This window comes from Homalodisca vitripennis, chromosome 4 (assembly GCF_021130785.1).
Source record: "Homalodisca vitripennis isolate AUS2020 chromosome 4, UT_GWSS_2.1, whole genome shotgun sequence".
In the NCBI taxonomy this organism is placed as follows: domain Eukaryota; kingdom Metazoa; phylum Arthropoda; class Insecta; order Hemiptera; family Cicadellidae; genus Homalodisca; species Homalodisca vitripennis.
Genome location: NC_060210.1, coordinates 82,649,964 through 82,676,049, shown reverse-complemented (window position 1 = coordinate 82,676,049; position 26,086 = coordinate 82,649,964). Strand labels below are relative to the sequence as shown.

At 32.6% G+C, this 26,086-nt stretch overlaps 1 protein-coding gene across 6 annotated transcripts in view; it reads left to right on the top strand.

Annotated features, from left to right (window-relative positions):
- LOC124359652 (cGMP-specific 3',5'-cyclic phosphodiesterase-like) overlaps nucleotides 1–26,086 on the top strand; it is a 507,337-nt gene that overhangs the window by 437,860 nt on the left and 43,391 nt on the right. For all 6 annotated transcript variants that reach the window (XM_046812571.1, XM_046812573.1, XM_046812572.1 and 3 more), the window contains 2 exons: nucleotides 172–482; nucleotides 11,904–12,139. In XM_046812571.1, the coding sequence (XP_046668527.1) occupies nucleotides 172–482; nucleotides 11,904–12,139 (547 nt within the window). The remainder of the gene's footprint in view (nucleotides 1–171; nucleotides 483–11,903; nucleotides 12,140–26,086) is intronic.

Genomic DNA, 26,086 nt, shown 5'->3' with positions numbered 1-26,086 from the left:
CAACTTGGGGCCTTCACAAAAATACCGCAACCCGCTTATAGTTACTTTTTAATTTATAAAATAGTTATACTATAACAGACAAAACTATCAGAAGAATTTTACATTTTTTAAACTCTACAGTAGTAAACCTGTCTTCAAGAGGTATATGCTTACTTCTGTATCTCTCCCCAGGAGACGACGTTATGTAGTCTGCTGGATAGACACCCCGAACTGCTGGAGAAGTACCTGGAGGAGCATGCCAGCGCAGAGCTGATCACGCGCTTGATAAGACGATACCAGGAGAGTCACCAGTTGCCCGTGATACCACGGTCTCCCAGGTCCCCTGTGTCGCCGGCACCGCCCGTCTACTCGCGCACGGAGAGTCGGGCCTCACTGTCGGTGGGGGATGAGTTCCGTTGCAAGAACACTTCAGTCGCCTCCGAACTCTTCCACACCTGGCTCGCCTCCTCGCCGATCAAGCGAGCCAGGTCTCCAACCAGCAGGTCAATGACTTTATATGTTCTAGATTTTGTTAAAGTTATTGGTTGAATGTTTACTTTTTATATACATTTTTTTTAATTGCAAGGATTGTCCAGTTTAGGAAGCAAAGAGATCACGAAAATCTTTAGTGCTTTAATTTAATCAATTAATGTGTATTTTTATGAATAAAAGTTTAAATTAGTTTCAATATTAGGATAAGATATTCCTTTTAAACTACGAGAAGCTGGTGTTGAAAATTGTTTGAGGAAATTTAATTATTCAACCATTCCGAAAAAATAATCACCCTATTAGTTTTTCAATTTTTTTTAGTTTTTATATTATTGTTTTACTCCAATGCGGATTTCAGGGTTTCACTAACATTATTATTCCATTTTACTACCCTACTAGTGTTGGCTTAAATATTATTGTGATCGAAGAACATATAGACATAGCACACACTGGAGGATGGAGAACTAGGAAACCAGCTGAAGTTCCAATGGGCGCTTTAGACTGCTAAGTCCCGTATACCAAGGAATCACTCCGATGCTTGAGGAGATGTTAAGGCGAAAAGATTTTATTCTCCAGTGAAGGAAATCAGATTATACAGTTTTTAATCAAATTCTGGTATTCTGCTTCCAAACAAAAATGTTTACGCATGTCTCACTTGTTTGCGTATGAGATCAGTTGAATTCTGATTCCTCTAAGGAGTATGTGAGCTTCAGTTGACCTTTTGAGAAATTTTGCATTTTCAGCACCAACTCAATACTATTACTGTTACTCGATACTGAGTAACATTACTCTAGTTCGGAAAGGAGCCAAGTTTGGCGGATATTCACTTAAACTTGTACCAGAAAACAATGGTTCCTTTGAACTCTTGGCATCACCTAAATATCTGAGCTAATTTCTCACTCCTCATATTTATTACAAATTTATCCTAAATAAAATATAATTTAGAAAGCAAAACATCACAAAATCTTTTTGTCGTTCCTTCGATCCTTTAATGTATCCGATTGCTTATAAAAATACCTAGATTTCCATGCTACGGTTAATGACGGTAGTTTTGAGGTCTTTTCTCTGTTTTAATTTAAAGGTATAGCGCCGTAGTGGCTACCTCGGTATGTAGACTGCCTGACATTTAATACAAAGTGGTGTGGCAGTGTACTAAGCGTCAGTAGACAGTGACATTCACCGCACCTATTGGATGAAGTGACCGCAGTCGCAAACATATATCCCAGCATTGGATAAAGCAATCGCAAATATATATACTATCATCGAAAAAATGTTTATGTTGTCTAAAATTAAATGCACATGCTATTGTCGGTTTTTTCCTAGAATTAAAATTTTTCTTTGAATCAAAATTAAAACTTAATCTTGTCATATATCACACCTTAATTTAAGTCAAGTTCAAAGTACTTAGCAGCTAAAAATGTTGCTTTGACTCAGGTTATTGCTCTTGATAAGATTTAAGATGCCCTTCTTGTCTTTTAAATGTAAAATAGTAATTTTTAAACTGTTATTTCAGGATTAAATTTGTTTAAGCACCTGTTCTAATAAGTGGTATTATACTCTTCTCCTGATTTAATCACATATTTATTCAACAAAATTAATACCTATAACTTTTACTTCGTATGCCGAAGAAGGGGAAACATTGGAATACGTTGAGTGAGGTTAGACCCCTGAGGAAGGCCCGCTATTTCTATTAACATAATGGACCAAAGTTTAAAAATGTTGTAAATGGATGCTTTTTAGCCATGAAACCATGCCCCAGACGGGTATGATACTGCTCTGTGTTCCACTGTTACACTGCTGCAGTATATACTGCAGTGTGTCAAGTACGTGATAAGACAGCCACGAAATATTGCTGTAGCGCAATGTTGCGGACCCACAACCCCGACACATAAACCACGTGTGACGATGTCACGCTGTAACTCTGGGGTTATGACGTTCCTGACATGAGCCACAGATGGATCTCGTAAATTTTATACTTTTATTATCCTCTGTAATTTACTGGAAACGGATTTACTTCCGTTTTTCTCTCATGGCTGTATTCATGCCGCTGAATCCTAGCCTAAAATTCTGTATCGATATTATAATACAGATTCAAATTTGCTTTTTATGTGAACCAAATGTTCCAAACTAGAATCAAAATAGAAAAAAAACTGTCAAGGCGCCTACTAAAGCCTCAGTCCTGTTTTATTTTCTAAATTCATATTAACTTTACTCTAAAGGTTCACAACAAACTTACCTTACTCCAAACACGTAGGCGGCGTCTTCAGAAACTGCACTTATAATTATTATTAGTTAGGACTCTTTCAAAATAACGATTCGTCTGTCTTTCGGTACCTCATTTCTATTGATCCACAGAGTGTCCGCTAACTCTCTGAACAAAGGTACACCACGTTATTGCTTAGGTCAAGACAAACATATTTCACCATATGAACATGGATCTTCGATACTTAATTCCTCATCTGTCTGTCTGTACCTCAAAAACAAACAAATAAATTAAATTATAACATATTTGGTTAAAATTTTTATGATAACATGGCCAGTCAGTGAAAAAATATCATTAAATTATCTGTAGCATTTTCAAGATGACGGCCAACAAACGTTTAAACATTGAATATTTTGAAAACCACCAGTTTTTCTCTTGAACTACAAGAATAACAGTTATTAGAGGATATTACCGCAAATCTAATGACACCAAAATTATTTAAATCGAATAATAAATCATTTATTTAGAGTATATTTACTGTGGACAAGACATGGCATCATTGAGAGCTGCCGTTTATTCAGATTTTGTTTTTTGGCTATTCGCTGACCACCTCAATGTGGGCCATGTCTTGTCACAGTATATTTGCTCTAAATAAGTCATTTATTATTCGATTTAAATATGTTTTCTAAAAAACGCATGCAGACAGACAAATGGGGACTAAGCATCGCAGACCCATGTCTATATGGTGAAATATGTTTATCTTGACCTGAGCAATAACGTAGTATACCATGTCCAGAGAGTTACGGGACAACCTGTTTATCACTTCCTTAGTCTGCGTCTATTGTGTGGAATGATAGTACTCCATAGTACTATTGAATGTATCTATTACTTCTGTGTTGAAATCATTATTAATTCATGTAAACATTCCATTCAATCGTATAATCGATTCTATTGAAATTCTAAGTTTTACAATAATAATCTTTGGGATTACGATAATTGCTTAAAGGGTCCTTCCTGATTTGCGGGGCCATCCCGGATTTCTGTTCTATCACCTCTTGTTCTTCACCAAAAGTTGCAGACCCTCTGTTCCCCTGATAGCGCAGTACGGCATATATGTGATCACATTATAACCTTCATCAGCACTTCCTGCACGTTATTTTTTCTACCAAATTATAAAATGTGCATGTCGTTACACTGCGCTCACAACCAACATAAAACTATCTGGCGTGCGAGTACTCGAAATGTTGTTTCTGGTTTTATATCAGCACTTAAGTAAATTCCCAATGTCCATATGTAATAACAGTTAAATAGTATTTATATTAGAGATGTAGCCTCCAAAAGTGTTTTATAATAATTAACAATATGAATAAACTTTTAACACTTTTAAACTTTTATTTTCTTGTACGATGTACATTTCGGAATCATTGATTCCATCTTCAGGTACAAAATAAGGTTAAGTTAATTGTAAAATAAATAATTAAAATCAATTTGTCATGTGTTTTTTGCTGATATATTCCTTGACAACATAGAAGACAAATTCATACTAAGCGATAAAAACAAACATCTAACACAAATAATTTATTATTACAGATACGTTGATGATATAATATGTCTATTCAAAGGAAATGAAAGACAAATAGACATGTTCAAAAACTACTTAAACCAAATTCATCATAATCTAAATTTTACCAGTGAAATTGAAGAAAATAATGCAATAAACTACCTTGATTTGACTATAACCAAGATCAACAAAAAACACAATTTCAAAATTTACAGAAAACCGACATACACAGATTTAGTTATTCCTTCCTCATCGAATCACCCATATCACCAAAAAATGGCTGCATTCAAATCAATGATCGACAGATTACACAAAATTCCAATGACAACTGAAGATTTTTATAATGAATTAAACATTATTAAATACATAGCCCAAAATAATGGATATAAACCCATTTTTTTTAGATTAGTAAAATTTAGATTATGATGAATTTGGTTTAAGTAGTTTTTGAACATGTCTATTTGTCTTTCATTTCCTTTGAATAGACATATTATATCATCAACGTATCTGTAATAATAAATTATTTGTGTTAGATGTTTGTTTTTATCGCTTAGTATGAATTTGTCTGCTATGTTGTCAAGGAATATATCAGCAAAAAACACATGACAAATTGATTTTAATTATTTATTTTACAATTAACTTAACCTTATTTTGTACCTGAAGATGGAATCAATGATTCCGAAATGTACATCGTACAAGAAAATAAAAGTTTAAAAGTGTTAAAAGTTTATTCATATTGTTAATTAGTATTTATATCATTGATATTTGGAACGTATTTTCTTATACAAGACTAAACATACCTACATACGTGACAAACATAATTATTTATAAAATTAACTATTTTTTATTTATAATTAAAACTACCTAAAAAGAAAACTTTTATTTTGATCTGGATGAACTCTCTGTACAACAATAATTACTGGCTAATAATAATAATTTTAATTTCCAAACGTAAATAGGCCTATAGGTTATTTTAGTGTTCAACTAGGTTCATGCAACATTTAAATATAAAAGTTCCTTGGCTTTCACGCGATTTAAGGGGAAAAATCATACACACATCCAAACTTCCATATTTATATTACTAGTTGGATTGTTATAGAATACTGCACTTAATTTGATAAATCAGTTCACTATTCTATATTTGACATTACTTAAATTATTTCTCTTCAATCGCTGTAACGATGATCTTTGATAATCAAATGTTTATATTGTTATTGCCGAATACTACGTATGTTTTTGAGATTTACAAAAAACTCGAAGTATTATGTAGCTGTTGGAGTCCACTGTTGAAACTAGTACACCACTATTATAGTCAGTTTTTACAGCTAAAAGTACACCAAGTAGCAGTAGTTTATATAATAGCTTACATAAGTCGCGGTACACTGTGTCTGCTTCAGATTGATAAGTAATTGTTTCAAAACACATCCAAAGAGAACACTTTCCAACCAAAGAGAACGTTTCTATATTTAATGGACCTATATACTAACGCTCAGGCCTCTACGATCTCTGTATGAAGAGTTATCACACAAACGGACTGGCGGATGGACGGACTGTCATTGACCTTTGATCACAAAATCAATAGAGTCTCTTTAGACCAAGAAGAACCTGTATACTAACTATCAAGCCTCTATGATCTTTGTATCAAGAGTTATACACATACAGGCAGGCGGACATGCGACGTCGAAACAATACGTTTTAAAGAGGCTCTGTAAGATATTTAAATAAATGTTTCTTTTGGGGAGAGAAAATAAAGGGATCAACAGTATATTTTCAGGAAAATAAGAAAAAGAAGTAACTTTTGTCTTTAGAATTTGCTAGGTCTTGAATAAATAGCGCTACTAAACATTCCAGATACCATATATAGTATATTTGTGTGCGCTAGAGACCATTGTATTGCATATTTAACGTGTGGTCTATTTAGTACTATTCCAAGTAATTTATCCATTAAAATTAAAGTAAACAGTAGATCCTTATAATAAAAAAGTGTTAAAACTACAAACAACATTTTTATCTGTACGCCCATCATAAAACTGTATACGATAATAATAAGCTTGTATCAGCAAAATTAGGCAAAGTGGTAACAAAACTCAATATTCATGTTAATGGCCATGTTAGTGGGTTTATTGGTAGAGAAATGGGTTCCATTAAATTTATGTTGGATAGTAAACCAGTTAATTGGCTTTCCATGCAATTACTATGTCACGTGAACTCTAAACGTATGTATAAACAAATTATTCCAAACACTGAACTGATAACAATACAATACACTATTTGATTTAATTCATGTTATTATTTATTCATTAATATGAGTTTTCACATAACTATATATTTATCTAATTAACATGCACGGAACGGGATATTATATTGGCATCACCCAGTTCTAATTTGCAACTGAAGCACGCAAATCGAGGTCGTGCACTTATAATTGAGATAATACTAATTATTGGTGTTACTGATGTGTAACGAAAATTATATTATATATATATATATATATATATATATATATATATATACACTTCAAAATAAGTATATATATAAAATAAAGTAATAATAAAATATCTATTAAGACCTGTATCGTATTGCTAGCCAAGAGAGACTGGTAGGTAAATTACTGTAGCATAGTGATAGATATTTTTCGTTACCAAGAGTGCACCACGAGGGTACGATTAATTGAAATTTGAAAAATAATATTTTTGGTACCTACCTTTGTTTTGATTTGTGTTGATACCGTATTGTATAATGATCATACGCTAAATAAATAAATAATAACAACATTTTAATTATTTTAATTATTTATAGTGCGACCAAATAGTATCCTCTGTAAGGTCTGTAGCCAAGAGGTTCTACGAACAGTATATTTTTCTCACGTTCAATCGATTTTGAGGTACGGGTTAATGTTCTGGGGTCCATCCAGTGTAGTAAATTTTAATAGAGTATTTGTCCTCCAGAAATGGTGTTTGCGAATCATCTCAGGACGTAGGAGATTCGAAACTTGTAAACCTCTTTTCGGTGAATTAAAAATACTTACTCTGGCGGGTCTGGTGGGGTACGAGCTATGCTCTTTTGTTAAGGGCAATCCAAAGCTTTTTGTAAGCAATGGACACTACCATCAGTATCCGACCAGATCAAGAGGGCTGATATCTGTGGCTGCACATAGTACTAGCGCATTTGAGAGGGGTCCATACCACTTGGGTGCAAAAGCTTTCAATGCATTGCCATTGAATATTAAAAATGAGCAAAATCTACGTTTATTTAAAAAAAAACTAAAGACACACTTTCTTGATAAATGTTTTTACTGTGTAAGAGATTTGTTAAGTTAGATATAGTTTTAGTATTTTGACGTGTAATGTAAAAATGTATTTTGCATTTACGAATAAAGATCTTGAATCTTGAATCCTAAATCAATATGGAATACTATTGTATTTATTATACCTTGACAAAATACTGCATTTACAGTTTTAAATGTACAGTTATTAAATAATATATTATATATATATATATATATATATATATATATATATATATACAGGGTGAGTTTTTTAAAGTGATCCAATAGCTAACTTTTTAATTACACGACTTAGCACCACACTTTAAATTTGGAACTTGCTCAATTTTAACTTTCACTCAGGGATACACTTTCAAATTTTTTGAAGATGGCCGCCATTTTCCAATATGGCGGTCAACTAATCTCTTATGGAACACCCTGTATTTTATGTTGTTTTTAGATTCTACTCAACAAAATAATACATTTTTGCTTTTGAGAGTTTTTCAATATCTCTAATGGTTCAGGAGCTACGTGGAATGGAAGTTTTCATAATTTTTGCCAATATGGCGGCCAACTTTAAAATATTTTAAGGAACACCCTATATTTTATGTTGTTTTTATATTCTACACTACAAAATAAGACATTTTTGCATTTAAGAGTTTTTCTATATCTCTAATGGTTCAGGAGCTACGTGGACTGCAAGTTTTTATCATCAGTCCGAAAAAATCCGAAAACTTAGCTCCTGAACCATTAGAGATATAGAAAAACTCTTAAATGCAAAAATGTCTTATTTTGTAGTGTAGAATATAAAAACAACATAAAATACAGGGTGTTCCATAAAATATTTTAAAGTTGGCCGCCATATTGGCAAAAATTATGAAAACTTCCAGTCCACGTAGCTCCTGAACCATTAGAGATATTGAAAAACTCTCAAAAGCAAAAATGTATTATTTTGTTGAGTAGAATCTAAAAACAACATAAAATACAGGGTGTTCCATAAGAGATTTTAAAGTTGACCGCCATATTGGAAAATGGCGGCCATCTTCAAAAAATTTGAAAGTGTATCCCTGAGTGAAAGTTAAAATTGAGCAAGTTCCAAATTTAAAGTGTGGTGCTAAGTCGTGTAATTAAAAAGTTAGCTATTGGATAACTTTAAAAAACTCACCCTGTATATATATGTGTTATTTGAAATTTGAATTTGAGAAGAACTTTCTAGCCTAACAAAATCTTTAACCACTGAAAAGGGTACGTTTCATCGATGATATATTTTTCATATGGCATCATGGCATGGAATCTTTTCATGAGTTTCTGAAAATTGAAAATTCTTCTCCTTTGCACTTTATATGCCAATATTCTAAAGTTATGGTTAATTTTTAGATTTAAACATATATATAATTTTGTTTAATTATATATATGTTAAACACTCGGCAAGTGAGAGATCCGGGATCGAGTCCCGTTGGGTATGTTATATATATATATATATATATATATATATATATATATATATATATATATATATATATATATATATATACAGGGTGATTCATGAAGTTCTCCCCCCACTTCTACAGCACTTTGTACTAGTAAAAATAGTGAAAAAATGTTATATAAACATAGGTCCGAAAACGCTTCGTTAGCGAGTTACAGCTAGCGAAAGATTTCGCCTGAATTCCTGGGTAAAGAGTAAAATAAAGCCATACTGAACTTTTGGAAAGGTTAATTAAGTAAGAAATATCGTGGATTCTTATGTATTTTTACCTGATAAAGCTAATAAAATAGGTTTCAGAACTGTACCTGTAGTAGTTTTTGAGGAATTCAGGGTTAAATGCAAAAAATTGGGGCACGAAACAATGGTTTTTTAAGTTTGATGTACAATAACTTTGTTAAATTGGTAACTCGCTAACGAAGCGTTTTCGGACCTATGTTTATATAACATTTTTTCATTATTTTTACTAGTACAATGTGCTGTAGAAGTGGGGGGAGAACGTCATGAATCACCCTGTATATATATTTGTGTGTGTGTGTGTGCGTGCGTGCGTGCGTGCGTGCATGCGTGCGTGCGTGCGTGCGTGCGTGTGTGTGTGTGTGTGTTTAAATATAACATATTTATGTTCTGGAGGGTTCACTCGACCAGAAGGTTAGGCAGACTTACTCCCGATAAAATATTACTGTTGCGAATGACAAAGGGTGAAGACACGGTAAAACATCATGAGCAGTTTGTTAATTTTGGTCAATCATTAAGTTGACAAGGGCGTTAATCTAGTTGGTAGGTTAAGTTGAGTACATAATTATTTCATGTTAATTTGATCGAGGTGATAATTCAACCAGGAAGATAATTTAAACAGCGACAAATTTACTCAAGTATACTGTTTATATTATATAGTGTTGGTTAAGCAGTTAAATTGACCAGTGGGTTTTGATTATCCTGTTACTATGACGAAGTAGTTGTATTGACGACAAAGGAGATCAAGTTGACAAGGAGATTATGTTGATAAGAGCTTTGTTTCACGATGTTAAACTTGCCACGGTGTTCAATTACGTGTTTTATTTATTACTCGAGGTAAAATAGCGTTCGTTATTTATAAATATCTTAAGCATTATTAATGAATCAATATAAATCGGTTTTCTGTTAGATATATCAATTTAGTACTCAAGAAAATCCTCAAGCATATATATATATATATATTCTCAAGGATTGAAAAATTAGGATTTAAACAACATTTTGTACAAACTAATGTTAGGTTTCCTTAATTAATACTTTATTATTTCATTAACGTAAAAGTTTGTAAAACGTAACATAAAACAGACTAAAACGTCTGCAGTTATACTTTCTGATGATAAAGCAAATTAGTTAATATTTAAACAACTCTGTGTAACAAACCGTTAGTAAAAGATTTGAAGATGTTTTGATCACTGGTCGTGAAATTGTGTGAGCTGTTATTTATGATGTAACATTTTTCATAGATATGTTAATAACAGTATTTTTAAGTTAAATATATCTCTTTTTTCAATTTCCTCCTAACAATTTTTGCAACCTAAACATTAGTATGCAGTATTATACAGAAACGTTTAAACAATGTTTAAAAGTGTGTATGTTGTTTAAAATTAAATTCGCATGTTACTAAGATATTAATTTTTTCAAGAACTAATTCTTTTAATTCAAATTAAAACTTTAAAATATTACCTTCAGACTGGCATAGGTTTCAAACATATTCTCTTTTGGTATTGTTTTACTAAAACATAAAACAAGTTGTATGAGAAATATTTTGTTTTCCAAGTACACGAGGAAGAAGAAAATCACTACAACGTTTTCATGCATGGATTTTTTTTTATACTCGCTCCCTTGCTCCGTCACTTGCACACTTCACCGCACCTTCTTATGCGATCTCAGCCTCTGCGCTCGCCGTATATTATCTTTGTTTATTTGATTTTGGAAAACTGGGTTGGTTGGTGGAGCTGTTCATTCTTCCTTACTCTTAAATGTCAAAATTCTTTTTCTAAGAACCTTAAGATAATCATTGTAATGATCTGCATAAGCAATGTTTGTTTATACAGAACACTATTGTACAATGACTGCATTTAATCTCATAATATAATTGCATTCAAAAAATATTATATAAACATTAAATATTACCTTCACCTCAAAAATGTAATCACAAATTCTACCACGTGTCAGCGACACAAGGAGTTGCAATTTAAGTTCAAGAAATGCTGAATTGTTACTGAAAAATAAAGCTTTTGCTCCTCATTGGTTTCCTCCTTTTGCTTCGATTAAAAGAGACTACATATTTCTTTAACCTTAATTAACTTAATACCTTATCAAGTCAGATTTGTGAGGAAATTGGTTATTATAGTTGCATACTTTTAGATGATGAAATTTCTAATTAATTTAGTTTATTTAATAGTGATAAGTTTTATAATCCACATTGAAATGTATACTGAACCCCAAAACTTTTAAATGTAAAGGCGTCAAACTGTATATGATGTATTATAAAAATATTGTATACAACATGAAACTGGCAGTATAACATAAAATCTGTAACTGTTTTGTCCCCAACTTAAATAAAATAAGCTTTATTCAAATAGACAACGTTGAAAAATTATATTAATAAAACTATTTATTATTATTAATTATTGATAGATTTAACTCAACTTATATTTTAAATTCCTTCTCTGTTCCTAGTGGAGACCTGCTGATTGAGAGTAAGGTACGGACAGACAGACAGACGATAAGTTCTGTCATCTGATGAATAATTATTACGAACCGGCAATACTCATTACTTAACATTACACGTCAAAAAGGTTTTACACGCTTTTTGAAGTATTGGATATTTTTAGGCAATAATTTTAGATCGACTTTAATTTCTTTTTTCTGGATATTCCAACGAATACGTTCCTTGTGGCAGGCCTCGAGTCAGCGGAGAGTGGCGCCGCCAGTTGGGGTTGCTGGACGAAGGAGAACTTTTTATGGAGTTGATCCGCGATGTCTCCAATGAGCTTGACATCGACGTCCTCTGCCACAAGATCCTGGTCAATGTCGGACTGCTAACTCACGCTGACCGTGGCAGCCTCTTCCTTGCCCGGGGAACTCCGGACAGCCGCTTCCTGGTCGCCAAACTTTTTGACGTCACCGTGGATACAGGTCAGTTGGTTTGGACTTCTATAACTTGCTTTATCGCGTACTGTTTGTGGGGGGGGGGGGTTGCTGATATACATATATATTTATGTTAATGGAGTTGTTTAAATCATATTCCGAGATTCTATAAAGTAAAATTACCCTATTTACCTCCCTGTCGTATATCATCATATCTCCTCCAATCTGAGGACTTCATCCATCATCATCGACACAAGTTACAAGTTGACTGTTTGTGGTATAAACATATGGTAGCCTCTAAGCGCTAGTGTTTCTTAGCACTCTACAGCAGATAACGCATCCATCTATGTTAATAATTTTACACCTATTCAGTCGAGACAGAATTAATCGAATGTGATATTGATTTTGGTATTCAGGTATAAAATGCCTTTACGTAGGAGCTTTCACCTATTTACAAGAAAGAACGATCCTTATAAAACCAATATTTGAACTACAACTGCTTCTACACTAAGTAGAACTTTACCCGTAACTTCGTATTTGCGGGATTTCCAAGTTCTCATAAAAAGATTTAAAACGTTAATTCCGATGTTATTGACTAAATATTCGTCTCCAGCTGCCTGCTTGTCCGTAAGATATCTCAAGAAACAACTGATCTATAGACTTATATAGACTATTTGTTACATGAAGCTTCATTTCTTTATAAGCAACATCGAGATTGGTGATGGTGGATGCCACTCTATTGGATTTGGCTAAGCGTTAGTGAACATTTTACAGTGCTCTTATAAGCTATTATGGCTGAAACGAGACGATTGCAAAATGAATAAATGTTTAGACAAACTGAGTACACTCACACAATATTTTAACATGTGACGTAGTAACATAATATGTAGCAATATACTTCAAATACAACCTCAGGGAAGCCACCTTGTTTTGTCATGAGCAATGTAAACAGTTCATGTTTAATTTGATACCATTAGTAAATTATCAAATTTTGTAATTTTTATTTTTGTTTATCAATTTAAAATCTTCCCAATGCTCTAAGAATCTTCGTTCAGTTTTACTTTAAGTAAGGACTCTTTCGCGACACATTTAGGGTAAAAATGTACCCGCTTCAGCTGTTCGTTACAGGTGCTAATTTAATACCCCAGGATAGCACCATTAACAGAGTTCTCCTCGGGGAAATGTTAGCCTAACCAGGTGTTAACCCCTTCAGCTGCAAAGGTAAGCGCTCAGTTAACCTCTTAACGCTTGGTTAAACGTCTCCACCTTCCCTGGGTATTAATTATTGTAACAGTTCATAGTTTCCTTACTTAGACTATGACTTTTATATTTATTTAGGGAAGGTAGTCGTACAGATATGCAAGTTTCATTCTGAGTCAATAGCTCCTTTAAAAGGCAAAAACGTAATATTATTATTAACTAATTTTATTATAAAGTATCACTATCTGTCCAATGGAATTGTATCAAAAAGTGAGCTTTTCCATAACATTATATAAATTACGAAAATACACAAAATGGACACGACATATGTAAGTAACTGGAATTGAAGTGTCTATAACTTCATCTAGTGAAATAATTCTTATTTCAAACTTTAAAAAAGTAAACTTAAACAATTACTCATCCTTCAAATAATTCATCTACAATCCAATTAATATAAATTAATTAATGTAAATAAATTGAAATGGTATTTGCATACTCTTTCATTTCCAGAACAAATGTTTATAGGTCTTCACATCAAATCTGTGGGTGGATGTAAACCTAATAATTTCTAAAGAAATTGGTAGCTGATGTTTAATCTTAAAATATTAATCCAAATGTGTTTGTGCTTTATATAGTTTTATTCTGACTGATATTTTGTTATAAACTCTCCGTGTCAGCAGTTTAAACATAGACATAGTTTGATTAAAAACATAAAGTAATTTTAAAATAATTAATTCTAATTCTAACAATACTTAAAGTTACCAAATTGTCTAATCTTGTAGAGAAATAAAACCGTCTTGACAGACGTCCTGGACAGGGATATTGTGATCTTTAATTAGCTTTACAAATACTGGTAAGATTAACTCTCAACCCTTGAGAATCCAAGGCTAACAGAAATATTTCCTTTATCTGGGCCAATTGCTGCAGGACCCCTTGGGCTATGACTCAGATTCAATTGCCCTTACTTTGTTCTCAAAGTGGCAAACTTGCTCGTTTATGGGTTTCTTTCAAAGACACCCTTTAACGTAGTCTTTGGTGTGTCTACTAACTCAGTGTAATAAATTGTGTCGAATGGAGAATAACTACGGATCTTATTTTTATGGTCACAGACGTATCAAATCATTGTCAATGATTACGTCTGTGAGTTCAAAAATATACGAAAATCTTATCTCGACTTAAGTTGGAAATAATTTAATACTTCTGAATCCATGAAAAATTGCGAGACAAATATTATAGTACACGCTTAAAAGTGAAGCCACCCTTTTAAATAAATTGATTACGATTGCAAATCCTTTCCTTCTATCTCGCCTATTCTTCTTGAAATCATGTCGTACTCGATCCGTCTGTCCATCTGTATGGGCGATAACCATCCAATGACAGCCCTACAGGCCTGAAATGAGGCACATTAGTTTCCATTGCTTCAAGGAAGGACTCTATTGATTTTAGAATGAATAGGTCAAAGAGAATTATCTGTCTGTATATTCGTCTGTTCAATAACTCCTAATATAAAGTCACAAAGTCGTGAGAATTGAAATATAGCTTCCCCTTGGCCCTAGAATAACTCTATTGATTTTAGAATGAATAGGTCAAAGAGAATTATCTGTCTGCATATTCGTCTGTTCAATAACTCCTAATATAAAGTCAAAAAGTCGTGAGAATTGAAATATGGCTTCCCCTTGGCCCGAGAATAACTCTATTGATTTTAGAATGAATAGGTCAAAGAGAATTATCTGTCTGCATATTCGTCTGTTCAATAACTCCTAATATAAAGTCACAAAGTCGTGAGAATTGAAATATAGCTTCCCCTTGGCCCGAGAATAACTCTATTGATTTTAGAATGAATAGGTCAAAGAGAATTATCTGTCTGTATATTCGTCTGTTCAATAACTCCTAATATAAAGTCACAAAGTCGTGAGAATTGAAATATAGCTTCCCCTTGGCCCGAGAATAACTCTATTGATTTTAGAATGAATAGGTCAAAGAGAATTATCTGTCTGTATATTCGTCTGTTCAATAACTCCTAATATAAAGTCACAAAGTCGTGAGAATTGAAATACAGCTTCCCCTTGGCCCGAGAATAACTTTATTGATTTTAGAATGAATAGGTCAAAGAGAATTATCTGTCTGCATATTCGTCTGTTCAATAACTCCTAATATAAAGTCACAAAGTCGTGAGAATTGAAATATAGCTTCCCCTTGGCCCGAGAATAACTTTATTGATTTTAGAATGAATAGGTCAAAGAGAATTATCTGTCTGCATATTCGTCTGTTCAATAACTCCTAATATAAAGTCACAAAGTCGTGAGAATTGAAATATAGCTTCCCCTTGGCCCGAGAATAACTCTATTGATTTTATAATGAATAGGTCAAAGAGAATTATCTGTCTGCATATTCGTCTGTTCAATAACTCCTAATATAAAGTCACAAAGTCGTGAGAATTGAAATATAGCTTCCCCTTGGCCCGAGAATAACTCTATTGACTTATCTGTCTGCATATTCGTCTGTTCAATAACTCCTAATATAAAGTCACAAAGTCGTGAGAATTGAAATATAGCTTCCCCTTGGCCCGAGAATAACTCTATTGATTTTAGAATGAATAGGTCAAAGAGAATTATCTGTCTGTATATTCGTCTGTTCAATAACTCCTAATATAAAGTCAAAAAGTCGTGAGAATTGAAATATAGCTTCCCCTTGGCCCGAGAATAACTCTATTGATTTTAGAATGAATAGGTCAAAGAGAATTATCTGTCTGTATATTCGTCTGTTCAATAACTCCTAATATAAAGTCACAAAGTCGTGAGAATTGAAATACAGCTTCCCCTTGGCCCGAGAATAACTTTATTGATTTTAGAATGAATAGGTCAAAGAGAATTATCTGTCTGCATATTCGTCTGTTCAATAACTCCTAATATAAAGTCACAAAGTCGTGAGAATTGAAATACAGCTTCCCCTTGGCCCGAGAATCCCCTAAAGGAAAGTATCCGTCTGCATGTCCGTCTCGTAATTCCAAATCATACTAAAAAAAAAAACAGTGCAATTGTACCTATCTTATATAAATATTCAATCTTCATGGATCAAATTTTTCCTAGTTTGTAATTTTCAATTTGCAATTTGGTTGTAAAGCCTCAGAAACCGATATTTTTTCGTACTTACCGTCATAAACACTGGAAGTCATTGTTCTAAATAGTTTGTTTTATATGTCGAAACCCATAAATAATCAAGTTATGTTTTAATATGACTCCTGTTATTCTAGATCTACTATTTAGTTTGTGGTTAACGTCCAAACTCAGGTACTATTTGATCCGAGAATAGGTATTTGTAGATAATAGAAAGGTAGACAATATTGACGACTAAACACTGGTGGTTAAGTATTTGTTTAAAGTGCCAGCTATTCCAAATAAATAGGGAGAATTCAATAATCTCATGATGGACAAAAATAGCCGGTGCTCTATGAACAGTGTTGGTATGTCTGACAGAAAGGCATGAAATGGTAAATTCAAAGCAACCTGACGTGGAAGGAACAATTTCACTAAGTGCTTCCATTTGCTCTTTTCGCAACTTTGTATCGTCATTTCAAGTTCATTATTCTTTCAGTAGTGTTTGTACTTCTCCAGTATCGTTTTAATACGCACGGAATGATTAACTCCAAGGAGTAAAATGTTAATAAGAACAATTCTGTCGTACTCACAAATCTATAACTGAGTCTACTTGTCATGGTTACAATGTATTCTAATGTGGTTTTAAGTATTACGCATAACTTTGTAAAGAAAACACATTTATAACAAAACATTTCGTTTATATAACACTATTTTATAACCTCAAAAGTGACTCAATCAAAACAAAACCGTCATCTCACAAAACATATAAATAATAAAATCATCTGGTTTAAAATAAATACTCAAACACACATGCATAACATAGTTTTTTGGTTCTTATTCTTAAGCCTCAGCGTCTTAGCTATGCCGGCTTCGATGTTCACTGGTTCTTATTGTCAAAGTATATGATTGGACCTCCCCGGGATTTGAACCCGTGATCTCTCGGTTAGATAGCCAAGACTATACCCATTAGTCTACGGAGGAGGATGATAACATAGTTTTAAATAGCAATCAATAAAGTTGAATAATAACGCACATGGTAAATTACAAATTGTGTCTTCAAACTGTGTGTAATAATTTGCTCCTTATAAGAAAATAAAACAAAGTACTGATGGTATTATATTGTTGTGTATTTTTTCTGAATTTATAATGGACTGCTTGACATTGCAGGGTGGATTTCATGTCTACAAGCAGTGTAACTTTTTGCTGCAATTTCTTCATATATTCTGATTGTAACTATATAATATTATAAGTAATTAATATTAAACTTACCAAAGGCTCTCTACAAAGTGACACAAGTAATCATGGAGAGGTGACTAGATCACTGTCAGATGTAATGACCGCGTGCGAGATGCAGAGAGTGAGATGATTCGCGCCGGAACATGGGGTAATTAAAACAGTCCATCAGCTCACATCAAAGGTTCCATTTCGTGACATCGAGTAATACAGAAGAGTGCTGGGCATATTAGGACCTTATTTTCGGCAGTGTCAGACCAAAGGCTTCCACATGCTTCAATCTCACTCCAGTCGGAACTCATTATACATAGTGTCACTGTAATTCCTACTTGACAGAGATCATACTTTAAGAGCAGAATTAGATTATTGTTTTGTTTACGCTCAATTTTGTTTACTATTCAGAGTTCGTATAGAAAACCACAAACTTATTAATAGTTCATGTAGTTTCTTGTTGTGGTAGATTTCTAAGAAATGTTGTACTTGTACTTTTTGTAAATAAACGAGTGCAAGACGCAGCTTTTGATAAAGTATTTTATATTTATGTGTCATGATCCCCGGTAAAAAAGCAACCCCCAGGTAATATTAATCCTAGCACATTACAGGTTGTCTATAAACTACTCAATCAAACATCATATTTATCAGGTCAAAATAAGTAAGAATGTTGTACAAAGAATAATTCTTATTGCTTAATAGCCCGTGTCTGCCTTTTTTAATATTGTATCTTTGCATTGAGTAAATTTATAAAATTCAAACTTTGTAAAATATTGAGACTTGTTTCTCAAATTTCCTAAATATTTAATTCAGGTTTCAAAATGGCGGTCTTATATAGTGTTCTAACTGTAATAACTTAAAAACTATAAAGATTGTAAAATATGTGTAACTTACGTTAGTATTTTTAAACAGTTTTTATGTCGATATAAAAATAATAAGGGGATAATAAAGGAATTACTTAGCTCTGTTCCTAAAGAAAAATACACTACACGGATTATGTATGATGTTTTAGTGAGTATTAAAAATCAGCTAGATGTGAAATTGGTTGAAAAGCTGAAATTAATAATGTATTAATTAATTTTAAAATAATCACTCCAATAATACAAATTTTAATTGTGTGAGGCCTTTCATTTTCAAAGAAAACTTCATCAGACCCATAAATGAAATCATTTCTGATAATCGCGAAAACAAAAGGCATCACACAAATAAAAGTTTTATTATTGGCGTGTTTGTTTTTAAATTAATTAAGGACTTCCAAAAACAATGAATTCTAATAGCGTATTATTAACGCTGTTATTTTCAACACCTATTATGTAACTTTCGGATGTACTGTATGTTCATGTGTTAAATTCTGCTGTAAATGTTGTATTCTATATTTATTCCTCGTATAGTTAGTCGTTTACACAAATTCACTGTTTTAAGAAGTTAACTAACGACAATTAAATATAAATATAATTAGAACCAGATTAAATATGTATATTGTTACTATCTCGATAGATCTCATAATAATTTTTAATATCTTTTTTCCAAGGCACACTGTAAAGGTCTCTTATTTCTTAATGAGCAACCCGTCCTTAGAGGAAGAACGAGGGCATTTTCTTATGTTTCCACAAAGTATATATATATCCTTGTATTGGATGTAGGGTAAAACTCTGCATTAATGAGTTTCATCATTTTCTAACATTACTCTATGAAATGTATCGGTTAATTTTGTTTTATACACTTTTAAAACACGTATCTAAATCCGTTAAAAGAGCAAAAGAATTAAAACTTCTAGATTTAAAGTAATTCATAAAAATGCGTGTTGCATTAATAATACTTACTAGAAAACTTGTATTGAAAGGAGAAAATTTGTAAAATTCAAAAATAAAACGTTGTTGATTATTCGTTCATTAATTATCCATTTCTTGTGCCCCATGGTTTTAGTTTTACAAGTAATTTCATATTTATTTTACTATTAAAGGTTTTGGCACAATCTCAATGGAATTATGAATCTATTGGAATGTTATTTTGATCTTCTGAATACGCTTCAAAAAATGTTTAAATTAGTTTCATAAATTTATTATTATTGTTTTTTAATAATGATCAAACAGTTTTACAATGGTCTTATTTGGCAAATAGGAGAACAAGAATAATGCGGAAAAATGGATCGGTATTCAGAGTAGTCATGTGAGACTTATCAGTAAATTATCTACTATGTGATAATTTGTGGATTTGGTTCAAAAACACATTTTAGCTTAACTGCATGTAATAATATAGCTAGTAACACACACACACCCACGCACGCACACACCCACGCACGCACGCGCACACACACACACACACACACACACACACACACACACACACACACACACACACACACACACACACACACACACACACACACATAATTTCAATAAATATTGAATCGCAAAAAGTACTTGCTCCGCCGGGACTCGAACCCGGATCTCTCACTTGCCGGGTGAATTACACCACAGAGCCCTCACTTTTTACGTTTCAATTATTTTGTATTTGGCCGTTTCTTTCACATATGCGTTTAAATAACCAAACTAACTTACACAATTTGTGATTCAATGGTAAACCTGATGTAGAATAACTGTTTGGCTCAAATTACTTTGTAGTTAACATTTAACAAATTCACTTCGGCTCTGCATTCATTGATAGCCTGTACTATTAACCATCCAGTACGCACTAGCGTATTTCTGTTTAATTAAATTACCATGGATATATTTAAGTTTCCATGAGAATGATAAAGGAATTTAATCGAATAATCGAATATTGAGATGTATATATTATGTAACTGTATTGTTATATAAATTATTTAATACTAAATTCTAAATGTCTTAAATAATTAATTCATACATAATTAATACAGAATTCACCGTAAATTAATTTTTCCGCTTCCTTTATTTAGAACCTCTATGGAGAATATTTCTGGTATAAGTTAATGATAAACAAGATATCTCCAACTTCAATAAAATAAAAATGCGCATCTCGAATCTCTAGAGATCCAGAGCTATTTGCATTTTGCTTCACTTAAGTCAACAGCTGAGTTAAATGAGTAAAGTTACAATACTTGGATCACCTCGGCTTTGGTTCGTTTACAGAGCTTCTACTTTGTGTCTTAGAGAGGTTCATCACTACCCGTGCCCTAGCGCAGGTTCTCACTGTAGTAATCTTGTAGATTCGAAAGATCAACACTAGTCTTAATCATATGAATGTAAGATTAAGTAATACCACTCTTATAATCTTAATTACCCAAGTATCTGAGCAGTGCCGGTAAACGATACGCTAACATTCTTCATGATTGTGTTCATTATTCATGATCGTAATAAGTATCACATTAAAATGACACTACTATTTTTCTATAAATTAATTTGATAATGAATAATATTAATGCAATTCTTTTACCTCAAACCAATATTAGTTAGTTTTGCCATTGATTAATCATGCCTTGCAGCAATCCTTATAGGTTAAAAATCTTTATGATGTAGTAAATATAAACGTTGAATTTATTAAACTTACTCATTTTAATGTTTTATTTATTCAAAATTTATCATTTAGATAGAAAATTTAATTTTTTTTGTTAATAATTTTCAGTTTTATATGTCTACCCACACATAACTTACAATATAAAACAAGCACGTTCACTTAAACATATCGAATGTTTCAAACTGTATCAAATGAACCCGATATTAATCTTTTTTCACATTTCAAACTTAAAACCCCCTCTTTTCATCCCGATTGAACTTCATCAAATAGATTCTTGATGCAACAAATGACATCAATTGTCGGGAACTCACCTCGATTCTCCTTAATTGAATCATTACCAAAACCATTACTTTTAATTGAAGTTGAAACTTGCACAACTTCAGCATTAACGCTATAGCAAGTTCACACTTCTCAAGTATGGCAAATTGCACTTCAGAGGGAGCTTAGTGTAGAGTCTAGACCACCAATTATCTCATTTTCATTATGTAGGTGTTGTTAAATTCTATGCAATAATTATGAACATTGAAATAGTTCAAATCGAATAGTTTTAATTTTGTTATGAGTTACGTCATTCCGCACTTTTTAGTTTATTACACTGAGCTAAGTTGTTTTAAAATTAGTACAAGCACAAACGTTCATATAATAAAATATTTTAACTTTTTACTTTCAAACTACATTTTCAAGTGTTTCTACAAAGTATTACTACAATGTTTCAAGTATTTTAATTAGAGAAACTCCTTTTTATACTAAGACGCTTGTTATATGAAAGTAAAATACATGAGAGATTTCTAAAGTTAATTTGAAGGTAAAGGAAAGATGTTATTTTCGGACATGTGCCATCGTTCAGTAAAAGTAACACTATGATTTGAAATCTTTCTCAGGAGAATAACTAATCATGCAACACGACAGTGTAGTGTAAAATAAACAAAATCATCCTGAACTTTGCGACACGTAACATTTTGTGTCAACTCCATTCTTACATAATTTTTATAAAAACAAACACACTAATTAAATACTAAAACTTTACTAAAAAATGCAGTTCCATTAGGTCTGTACTAAATAACCAACCATAGCAAACTGGCCAGATACCGATATTAAATGGCGATTAAGTGAACCTTTTTTTATAATTGGGTCATTCTAGACAAACTTATCAAAACCATACTGTGACTCCGAATCGGTTTATTTAAAATCTCTAATCTGTTTAATTCTTAGGTTTCTTTTTTAGGTAATTGTTTCAATTTTGAATTTCAAATCAAAACAGCCTAATTTTGACTGTTCGGTTGGTCTTCTAATTTAATACATGAAACCTGAATATTTTTTTTTTAATTAGCTCCCAACGTATGAAACATCATCTCAATTCACACTATGGTCTTTGGACTAACGATGAGGTGACCAACAGATAGTGAAAAGAAATATAAGGATGAAAAGAAGATTGCTTTACAGAATTGTCTAATTAATCGTTCAATTCGTGTATAAGTGCAAACACCTGCACACCAGTAAGTATGATGGTAGTCTTATTTATTAATCACTTTGAAACGTTACATCAAGCACAAAACCGTAGCTCTTATTTTAAAAATAAGAGTTCATCTTCCTCAAGGGTTGTTTATGAGGTTTCGCCGAACTTTGTTAGATTAGGTTTCTGTTTTAGAATCAACAAAGAAAACAAATAAAATATAAAATCAATATATTATATATATATTTAAATGAGTAAGTCGTTTACACGCATATTATTATGTTAAGTCAACTAAAATTTTGAATTATAGATTAATACAGTTCAAATCATGCCTGAGAGTTGTCAGTTTCCGCTTATAACTTCGTCAGGTGTTACGGTTGTTTTCGGCTCCTCAATCGTTCGACATGTTCTGCAGCTCGTAGAACATTCCTTCAAGAAATACCCGAAGCATTCGGCAACCGGAAAAAATAAGTCCCGAATCGATGAAACTATGTTGGTCAACAACACGAATATAGGGTGTAAAATACTGTGGAACACGGTATCGAGACAGGGTTGAAAGAAGTACTTACACACTATCTGCACAGTGCCCCACAGCAATGGGCGGACCATGCTGTCCAAAAAGAATTCAAGGAGTGTCAGGATAAAGCCATTAAAGGCAGCAAAGACTTGACGAGCAGGTTTGAAAAAGTCAAACCAAAATTGATTCCACTCGATTTTTCTTTTTTCTTGAATTTCGTTTTCGAATATTTCAATGGAAGTGGTGGTCTTAGTGGGTGGATTTCCATCTGCTTCTTCTGAATATATATGGCTTTCCTGATTGGTATCACTCTTTCCATCGTTTCTTTTAAGAAATGCGTTCGTTTTAGATTTAACTCTGTTACTTTCAACGATTACATCTTCATCGAGACATTTCTCTGACGATGATGATTTTTTACTCATACACATTTTAAAAATGGATGATAAAGACATACTTTGAGTTTTTATATTTTTTGATGAGTTTTTCGTGGTGTTTATTTGCTCTTGAGTGACGCCAACATGTTCTGTTGGTTTGAGAGAGTTTTCAACTTCACCGGCTTTTGAAGGCTGGTTATTTTCCTTTGCATCGGGAATGTTTTCTAGCGTGTATATAGACTGCTCGTGTATCCTCAGATGTCCTAAGTTGCTTTGGCAAATTTTACAATCCTCATGCATCTCTTTTACGTGATTAAGGTAATTCATTGAACAGCCCTTATTAAAATTACAATCCCCTAGCCCTTGTTCGTTATGAGAAATTTGGGCACCTGGGTAATATTTGTCAGACGATTGCTTTGTTAGAAAGCATTCATACTTCAAACAAGTTGTACATCCGTTGCAGGTCGTTTTTACACGCTTTTGAACGACACGACTCATTATTTTCCGCCTGCAACACTCGCAAACGACCCTGAAACTTCGTAGCTCGTTTCTTCCTCTCGGCATCGACACAGAATCGGACGTGCTCGAGTCCACTACGGGTGAGATATTACTTACGGTTGTTCTCTTTGGTCCACAGATTACATCAACTGGTTTTGTGGAACTCTCATCCGACAGGTCGCTCTTATTACGTGGTTCCACGTTGTAGATCGTCTCAATACTCGCTGCGTTATCCTCCGCAGTGTACATCTTGCTTATTATATTTGCAATGTCACTTTTTATAAAGCTTTCGTTTATACTTAAATCCAAATTACTGCTGTCATAAGAGGTTTCAGAATCTTTGTGGTGCATGACAAATGTCTCAAATTAAACTTTTAATTTTAAACTGTTATGATACATTTAAAGTGCATTTAATTAATTAACTTAATGTGGCTGGATAAAACACAACATCACGACACGATAACCGTTGTTTAACGATAATAAACTATATTAACCTATTTAACTGTTTGCTTTATGCGTATCAACAAAACATATGTTTAAAGAATCACATATGACTATTATATATTATTTTCAATGTGTAAATTGCTTACAAAATGAGACATATTTTATTCACGTATACTTATCAATCAATAAAATTAGTGATAATTTCTGGAGACTTCCTTCAAGTCGCATACCTTCGTATTAAATTTATATTCAGAGGCTGGTTCTATTAAGTTTAAAATATAATAAATTTTTAAACCAATTATCATGATTGGCTAATTTATTAAGTATTCATAACCACTAGCAATACAATAATAAGTAACGGACCCTGCCGATTGCTATTTTCGGTACATAAGTAGTATTTTCTTTAAGAACTTGTAATATTTGTTACAAATATTATAAATATATCACTAGACAGTATACTGATCTCTTATTAACCTCTCAAATTATGTATTAATTTTGAAATCAATTAATTTTTAATTTCAATTTCCTGGGGTGCACGGTAAAATTTGACTATGAAACTTCGGATGATAGGATTATTATATCAATACCTACCTCAATAAGAGTTCTTAGAGCAATTTATAAATGTATAATTGAATTTACTTATACTCGGATAACCTTTAAATATTATTAGATACATATATGATTTAGAAACGTTATGAAATGTACGTACTATACAGTTTATTTGACTACGATTCATTTTCATCTTTTGCAACAATATTTCACAGTATAAAATTGCTATCCACCTTGTCTCTCTGTTATGATAAGCTTCTAGAATCAATAAAAGTGAACTTAGTGAATAATTAGTAGTAGGAGGAAGGGGGAGGAGCAGTAACATCAACTGTAGTTAGCAGACTATAAAACGCCACGAGCACCTGGTGGAGCCATTAACATTAACTGTTACTAGCCGACTAGTATCTGTTTATCTACATGGGAATTACGTCATTGTGGGCGATAAATAAAATTTTCATGTAAATTATTTGTGGTTTACAATTTTAATCGTCGGAACTAAAACGTTGGCCATTAGACATACGTAGTAGTCTGAAAAATTTTATTTGATGTGGTATTTAACATTTGTATTTAACCGTGATATCTTTTATCAATTTCCTTTATAATTCTGGGTGGTAGTCTCCGAAAAAATCATTAACAACCTGGTTTCTCATTCAATTTGTGGAATTTTAGTATAAACTTCATTGGGAACATCAGATGACTGTGTCATATTTACTATTTTGGCCTGAAATGCCAACGTATAGCAAGTACTACTAACTATAAAATTTTTGTTCGGAGTGATGAATTTTTATGAAACCCAGACATACAGAATTTTTAAAGATAGTTTACTGGAAATCGGTTTATCCTATTATGCGAAAATAGTTTTAAAGTTTGAGATTCCACCCCTGTTGTTCTAAGGGTGCTCCATAATTATCCATATCTGCGTACACAACATTTAATCAATATTTTGTTCATATAAATTACATATCAACTACTTAAAGTGACTTCCAGGTCTTGAGAAATGATTTAGGCCATGGGGCTAAATGCGTTTAAAGGTGATTAAGCATTACGAATATACCTCGTACTCAGGTTTTCATTTGCACCATAGAAGAACAATAACACCTTTTTATCCATGAACCTATAAATACGTCTATGATATTATTAAGG